Source organism: Cynara cardunculus, assembly GCF_001531365.2.
Source record: "Cynara cardunculus var. scolymus isolate 2C chromosome LG 9, CcrdV1, whole genome shotgun sequence".
NCBI classification, from domain to species: Eukaryota; Viridiplantae; Streptophyta; class Magnoliopsida; order Asterales; family Asteraceae; genus Cynara; species Cynara cardunculus.
In genome coordinates this window covers 16,664,342-16,673,317 of record NC_037536.1, presented here as the reverse complement: position 1 = coordinate 16,673,317, position 8,976 = coordinate 16,664,342, and the positions used below count along the sequence as shown (strand labels likewise).

The 8,976-nt window shown below is 29.6% G+C and overlaps 1 protein-coding gene across 1 annotated transcript; it reads right to left on the bottom strand.

The window, feature by feature from the left end:
* Positions 1-5,055: 5,055 nt before the first annotated feature.
* LOC112518441 (dCTP pyrophosphatase 1) lies at positions 5,056-8,395 on the bottom strand. The gene is made up of 2 exons (XM_025126132.1): positions 8,158-8,395; positions 5,056-5,516 (listed from the first exon to the last, which is right to left on the bottom strand). Exons 1-2 carry the CDS (start codon positions 8,281-8,283, stop codon positions 5,274-5,276), a joined length of 369 nt encoding a protein of 122 aa, XP_024981900.1. The 5' UTR covers positions 8,284-8,395; the 3' UTR covers positions 5,056-5,273.
* Positions 8,396-8,976: the final 581 nt, after the last annotated feature.

Here is an 8,976-nt window from a genome sequence, read left to right as displayed (position 1 = left end):
ATGGTTAACGACACTGAAATCACCTACATGGGATTGGAATGAAATCAAATTCGAATCCGGCAAAATCCCACAAACCAAACGGAACATTAGCCTTTTTTCATAGTTTCACATGTAACCATATCCTTGAGGGTAGTTCCATGTCTAACCCTAGTTCAACGGTCATAAAGTTCGTGTGAAAGAGTTTATAAAAAGTAACGTCTGAGCCGACTCAAACCGATCTAAAAAGTAAATCAGGTACCCAATGATTTGCTAAAAAAAAGTTTATAAAATTATGTGAAGAGAGCAAGTCCACATGATAGGTATGGCTGGAATGAGTATGATCCCTCAAACCAATTATCAACTATCTTCTGTACTTCATGGTCCACACACCTCTTTTTCTACACATTATTTTCTTTATTTCTTTCTTTACGAGAATTAAAATTTTCTCTATAAACTACAAGGGTGGTGTCTAATTGGTTTAAACTTGGCTTCAAAGGTCAAAAGTACCAGGAGATGCCTGGTTCAAATCCAAGTAGGAATAAATATCCTCTTGTGGCCACGAAGGTTCAAATGTGGTGACTTCGGGCTATCTGCAAATCATGTGGTCGCCCTGGGATTAGTTAGCTCACATAGCGGGTTGAATATCCAGGTTAATCAAAAAAAATTCTGTATAATTATCAAATTTTATTTATGTAATATTTATCTGATCTTTAGATGTCATCGTAAATGGTAAAAGTCTTACTGATAATAATACTTGGGTAAACACCCGGATGCAAATGTTGTTAGGGACGACGGTAAACACCCGCTCTCCATCCCTAGGTATTGAGAACACGGTTCTAGTCGAGATTTGTGAGCTCAACATTATAGGATGAGTGTATTAGGGTTTTTTTTTTTTTTTGGAATTCTTTTATAGACTTAAAAAACAAGATGGTAAAATGACAAGTTTACCCTCTTGTGATGCTAGTTAACAGCCGGAAGTTAGCATATGCCAGCGGAAAAGAGCAAATCCGATACCCAATATGACAACTTGAGATAACAAACCATAAGGACTAAGTCCGTAATTTACTCTAATATTTGTACTAGAAAGTGATGATCCACTATTGTCATTAATTAATGAATTTGTAGGCTCGGTTCCTACCGGATGCATGTTAATAGGAACTTTTTTTAAAATTCGATAAATGTTGGTTAATCGTATATTTCATTTGAAATATAAATATATGAATTTTTAAAATAATATTTAAGGTCTATAATATTTTTTTGCATTATAAAATCGAATAAGAAGTGGCAACAAATTGTTATTGATGTCATTGCAACTTAAAATTTGGTATTAAATTATCTTTTAAAAAAAAATACCTCATAAAATTCCAAAACAGTATTTACGCTTTTAAATATTTTCACATCGTGTTTATATCAAGGTTTAAAAAATTAATCAAATAAATTAAACTAGAAAATTAAAATTTTATAATATCTAGCTTGAAACTCATATATATATATATATATATATATATATATATATATATATATATATATATATATTCTTACACCTTTATGCCTGGGTAACTTCTATATTCTACCAAAACATGTATAACATGTTTGATGTCGTTATCGTACGAAATTAATGAAAGCCGACATGTTTTCCACCTATTGTTGTTATATCTCTTTCTTGGGACATATAACCTAATCAATAATGTCAGGGGTTTACATTGCCTAGACACGTATAATCAAACCTGCATATGTAGGGGTATCTCATCTCTATAAAGGCCTTTTTAAGAAAAGAATCAAAGAGGTTTCACATATTATATCATGGTATTAAAACCAAAGTATAACATATCCCAATGACTCAACACGCACTTTCTCCTCCGTTCGAGTAGATGTGTTAAAGTCCTAAACACAAAAACACCAAATTTGCATATATGTATAAGGGATATTTTGGAGAAAATGTAAACGGGGTTCACACATCCTAACACAGCTAAGGTCTAGCAACACTGAGTATTGCGGATACCGTCTAGCCTCCATTTAAAGAAGTGTGTTAAAAGCCTATTTGATCTAGACTCAGACCATCAATCATGCATATATGTAGGATCGTATTCTCTCTTTATTGTGGTTCTTAAAGGGGAGAATCAAATCTAATTATGTTTTATATTTTCTATTTAGTGTAACTACTGATTTTGTAACCCAATTAATATAACAAATATTCGGTTCTTGTTTTGTAAACATTTCACCTGATAAACAAATCTGCAGTATATACAACATCAACTGATTTTGATGTTATTTCTCCATCTAATAAGTTAATTAAAAATAACTTGACAACATGACATCTATATGATTAATAATTACAAGATCTATCGGTTATCGATCAAATTAATAAAATAAGAATAAGCGAAGTATTCATTTATTACGTTAATTAAGAGAAAAAATTTATCTTTCTTTCTTTATAATTGTATTCATTTTACTCCTTTTTTTTTGTGTAAGGGTGTCCAGGCCAAAGCCCGACTAATCCCCGGCAAATTTGGAGGCTAAACATGGCCCCACTTAAATGTCGCCAACACTCCCCTCCCGGGGCTCGAACTCGGGTTCATGACTATGTCATGCCCAAGCCTTTACCACTAGGCTGGAAGGTCTTTGACCATTTTACTCCTTTTTACAGGTGTTAAAAATAACTGAAGCCCGATAACTCATCCGAACCAAATGAGATTTGGGTTAAACGATTCGGTTAACCGAATAAGTATCCTTATTGGGTTCGATTTTCGGTTAGTTTTTTTCTAATTCAGTTAAACCGACTAAACCAGATAACAAATTCTACTAATGTCTTGTATATTTCATGATTATAAAAACAAACCAAATATATATCATACAATTATTATTTTATATATTTTTTATTGTTATATAATGTTTTTTGTTCGATGAGTAGATAATATTTTTTGTATTAGATTATGTTTTTTTAGTTGATGTAGAATGTCGCATGAATAAATAATGTTTTTTGGTAGATGATATTTTTTCCTAAATGTAAGTCAATTGTTGAATATAAATGTATAATACACTTATATATTAGATGCAATAGACACTAAGATGGTGTTTGTTTTTTCAGATGTGCTGAAGTCTGAAGTCTTATTTCACTTATGATTTATAAGCGGTAGTACGGAAGTCTGAAATCTGAATCAATAAGATTTTTTATTTTTGTAAACTAATAAACGTCTGAATTTATTTAAATTGTCTATTTTACCCATTAAATTGGACCTTATTTGTTTTGGTTATCAGTTAATTTTAAATGTTTTCAAAACCGAATAAAACGGAATTGAATAAACTTAAAACCGGAATAAGATCCCTACTTTGTATTTAGTTGTATCGTGAAAGTTTATTACACTAAATTAGAAAAGAATATATATATCAACGCATTTTCAGGTTTGCAAAATCTTTTGAAATATGGATGGAAGTGACAAGATATGAAGTCATCATAAAGAAAGAGACAATACGATGAAAATAAATATTTTAAAATAAAATAGATGTGAGATCTTTTAGATAGCATATATATATATATATATATAGATGAAAATAAATATTTTAAAATAAAATAGATGTGAGATCTTTTAGATAATATATATATATATATATATATATATATATATATATATATACACACACAAATTAACGAAGTATGGTGTGAGAATAGGAGTTAAATGAAAAGTATAAGAAAGGTTTTGAACTCTTGATCATTTTTAATATTAAATTAACTTATAAATTACGCTTTAAAATAGAATTGATTCAATAATTCTCATTAGTGTTGATCTATAGAACTTTTTAATTAATCAAGATTGATCAAATAGTGGAGATTTCATTTTACCTTTCTCATTATTATAACTCTCATTTTCGCCAACATGTTTTCGTAAGATCACAAAATAATATTGAAACTTAATGGCAAAACAATGTAAAGCTACACAAAAATAAGAAATCTTCAAAGCAAAAAAAAGCACTGTAAATATAAACCTTCACAGTGTTTTTGTGAAGTTTCAGTGTTATTTATATGATCTCACGAAAACAGTCTAGTCTCACATGACCCCAAGTTTATATATAGAGGTGCTTAATCATTTAAAAACTCTAAAATTTGTGAGATTCTTGAGAACTTCTACCTTTAAGGTTTTGTTTCACATGATTGTTTTTAAGTATGCTATTTAGTGTATTAATTAATATATATTTGTTTCACAATATGTTTGTTTCATATATGTTCGGTTTACAATATATAACCTTTTTATGTGTACTTATTCTTTCACAAACATGTCAAAAAAGTTCACATTGTAAACCAAGTACATGTGAATCAAATACATATTAATCAATTTTCTAAATTCTAGTTTTAGATGAAAAAATCATATGAAATTATACATGGTGCACAAATTTTCTAGGTTATTACAATTTCATGAGTTCATAACAGGTCTCATATATATATATATATATATAGAGAGAGAGAGAGAGGTTCAAATGAAAATCGATTTTCGGTTATGAACAGGGGGACAAATGAGAGCGTGACACGTGTTTACGGCGTCCACATTCAGAATGAATAACGAAAGTGAAGTTCATGAAATATTCATGATGAACGATACAACACTCATGATAATTAATACACGATCATGATTCTTGTTAAATTGTTTCACTATTCATGATGAACAATAGACATTCCTCATGAATGATACATTATTCACGATGAATAACCTACGAAGGTTTGAGGTGTCGCGATCTACTTTGTCCTCTGGTTCACAACCGAAAATTGGTTCTCCTTTGAACCCACCCCTATATATAATTATATATATATATATATATAGGGTTAGGTTCAAATAAAAAATAAAGTAAATGGGAGAAGCGTAAAAAAAGTTCTCCACCCTCAGATGCACATTAGAATGAGATACATTAGATCAATTCTCTTCTAAATCGAAATTCATTGATGGACATGAGATTAAAAATGAAAAGTGTTCAAATATCTTCTTAGATTTCTTAGTGTACATTCCTTTCTCACACGATATTTTGCATGCACGCTCTCTCCCTTTATATATTATTTATGTGATAAGATAGTGGGAATGGTATGTCTCAAAAAGATAGATAAGGTAACAAAAATCTCCCAAGCCAGTAAGAGAAGGTAGCACCTACCTACCAATAGTGGTAATAGTACGTAAGGTCAGCCTTACAATATAGAAACGCATCCTTATCTATATATATCTTCCCTACCAACATCAACATTAAACACCTATTTATCACATTTTTAATGCAAATGCAAATAACCCTACTCTTATATAATAATATTAATTTTAGGGTTTGGGAGTGGGAGTGGGATCGGGGATGGGGTACTTGATGGCGTTAAGACGGATCTTACGGAGAGCAGCTTGACCCAAATCGATGCCGCAGATGTCAGAGAGACGAACAAGATAAAGCAAGACGTCGGATAGCTCTTCACCCAGGTGCACTTTCTCTTCTTCTTTCCAATCTGGTAGTCCCTTTGCCACCTCCCCTTTCCATTGAAATATCTCTGACAATTCCCCAACTTCTCCCACCTATCAATACCCAACACTCACTCTATTAAACCCCTATCTGGAATCATGCCATTCCTCAAACTATATCTAAATCTTATAAATTTAGACCCGTTTAAATATATTAATAAATAAAAAAGAAAATTACACCAAAATTAAACCAACTTTCACCTTATTCTTATTTTGGGGAACCAACTTTTAAAATCGTCATTTAGGGGTCTCTATCAAACTTTTTGTTTATTTAAGAGTCTGATTGATCTGTTAAACATGTAACAAGTAATTTAAGGGTCTTTATCAAACTTTTGGTTTGATTTGCCAAATTTGATTTAAACTTTAATATTGATACAGATTGGTTAGATATAAAAATTTTGAATGCGATATTTAATATTTATTTTTATTGCATTAATTAATTTTTTTCTATTAAATTGATTTTTTTATTGCATTAGTAAAAAACAATTTTTATTGTGGTAATTTTGATTTTATTTAAAAATCTTAAATTTGATATCTGAATTAAAAAAACAAGATTTGAAATTAAAAATAGATTTTATTGCATTAATTTTTGAAAAAAAAAACGAATTTTGGTTATTTTTCTATAATTATTTTACAAATTGGTTCCCTAAAATAAGAATCAAGTACAAGTTGGTTCCTCAAAATGACGATTTTGAAAGTTGGTTCCCCAAAATAGGAATCAGGTGCAAGTTGGTTCCTCAAAATGACGATTTTGAAAGTTGGTTCCCCAAAATAGGAATCAGATGAAAGTTGGTTCCATTTTGATGCAATTTTCCCTAAATAAAACTAATTAAATATAAAACTTTTATAAAATTTTATAAATTTGAAAATGACTAGATATAAAAAAAACCTTTGAGAAAACATGTATAGTTACCAAGAACCTCTAGAAATAAGCAAATTGTAGATGCTCTATAAGTTGAGTAAGTTTATGCTGAACTTTGAAATTAAAAATCTATACTAATTTATCACGTGTAACAAATTAATAATTTATAAAATCAATAATTTGTGCCATATTTATTTTATCAAATCAAATATGTCTTTAGTAGAACGGACCACCGTCCAAGCCATGAAAGCAAATATGTCCTTATTCGATTTAACAGGTCGGAAATTGTTATCCAATCTCAAATAGTTTTGGACCACACCCATCTCCAAGAGAGTAGGTGTAATATTTTATTCTAATTATTGTATGACAAGAATCGTGTGATAAAGATAATTAAGATGAGAAGCGTAAGAGATGATTTGTACTGTTGATTACTTTTAATTTCAAACTCACTCGGTACATCTCATCCTGATATACGTCAAATGATAAAAGATTTCTTCTTACGCTTTTCGTATTAACCCTTATTTTCATCATAACTTAAAAGACGGGTTATTTAGTGCTTTCTATTTAATCATATGAAATTGCTTTCTGTTTAACCATGAAAGAGTATATAAAGCAAGTCAATCAACCAACCCCTCGTTTCTCTTTTAGTAATCTATTAAATACTTTTTTAATGATTATTCTAAATTTTTAATTAATATCAAATTCTTATTTAATTATATATCAAACAAACTTGATATATTATATAAAACTGTAATCATTTTAACAAAAATTTGCCTACACAATTAATAATCACATTACATGTCAAATGTTGAGTCCACTTTAAAATCAGTTTATTTTTATAAAATTCATAAGACCATAAAACAATATTGCAACTTTACACCAAAATCTTATAAAGGTACAAAAAACATACAACTTTCACAACAAAAACAATATGAAAATTTTGGGAAATTGAATAAAAAAGTAACGTATTTAACTTGGTTCCTATTTCGGGTAACGTATTTTCAGAACTTCCATTTTTATACATAAGATGTAAAGTTTTAAACATTTAAGTAATTATTAATAATATAACATGTTGAAGCATTAACTTGTTTTAATATAACAATATTGTACATATTATAGTAAATTATGATGTGATTAATAATAATCAACTAGATAAATAATCCAAATAATGTCAATTCAATGTTTAAAGTTAAAATAAAACAACAAACATGCATAATATGAACTAAAATAATTATAATTTATAAGTAGATCTTTTGCAATGAAATCGACATAAAATAAGTAAATTTTGATTCTATGTTATTTTCCGAATATTTAAATCAATCTTATGGATCATATTCTAACATATGAGCTTTCACTTCAAATCTGAATCTTCTTTAAAACGTCAACTAGATAGTAACAGAATACAAAAGAAATCGAAAAACGAAAATCCAAAATGACTGTAATTCTTCAGGATGCCATAACATTTTTTAGAGAAATTAAAGTAACAAGTGTTAAATCTGTGTAAGTTGAAAACATGAATTTACTCGATGTATTGATTGAAATTGATGCATCAAAATTTGAAAATACTCCATATGTTTCCAGATAAAACGGAAAAATCGACTAAAATTTGTGATATGTGAGAGATCTACATGATGATCACACATCGATAATCAAATATTGTTCAAAGGATGATCGTCGGAAAACAGCATAATCATGTACGGTTTAACACAGTCGCCGGAGAATCTATATACACGACTCAAAATATTACACACTTACACACATTCACAAACTGACAACGGAGAGCAACGAAAAACATATAGAGAGAAAGAAGGAGAGGTACAAGTGTAGAATTACCAGTGCCAATAGCAGATTTCTAGGGCTATGATGTCGTTCCCAATCTCGCTCCTGAGCGAAATCATGCATTTTCTGCTTCAATACTTTCAACGTCACAGTCTCATCTCCTTCCAAAACCTCCGTCATCTCTGCGAAAACTGAAATCAGTAATCTAACTCTTAAGGCGTTACAGAAACCAGAGGAAATCGGGAGGAAATATAACAGAAACACCTCTCCATATATATGTATATGTATGTGTATATATATAGAGAGTGTGAGACAGAATCATCTTATTTTATAGCCCATATTTAATTTCCTTCTTTTCCCCCTTTTTTTCTCCTTCGTACGTTTTACTTCATTTTTTTAATGGATTAATTCAAGCATTAACAAACAACACCCTCCAACTATTCATATACTCACTTCAACCCCATATACTTCATTTAGAGTAAATTACAGTTTTAGTCCCTTGTGGTTTTCAATTTACTGTTTTCGTCCTTATGGTTCATAACCATTGTTTTTTTTTTTTTTTGTCCCAAAGGTTAATCAGAAGTCCTACCTTAAGTATGAGGGACGAAAACAACAAAAAATTATAAACCACATGAAGAAAACAATAATAAGTTGTAAACAAAGTTGTTCCTTAACATGTTAAATATGAGATTTTAAACAGAGTCTCCAAAATTTTGGGGTTCAATTTTGCATATGTTTAGTGATTTTCATCAATCTATGTAAAGTTTTAGCCCAAATTGTTTAGATTCAAATTGTTAATTGCTTAGGTTTAGATTCAAATTATTAATGGTTTAAGTTAGTTCAGATGCTTGATCGTTTAAAATTAGCGTCCTT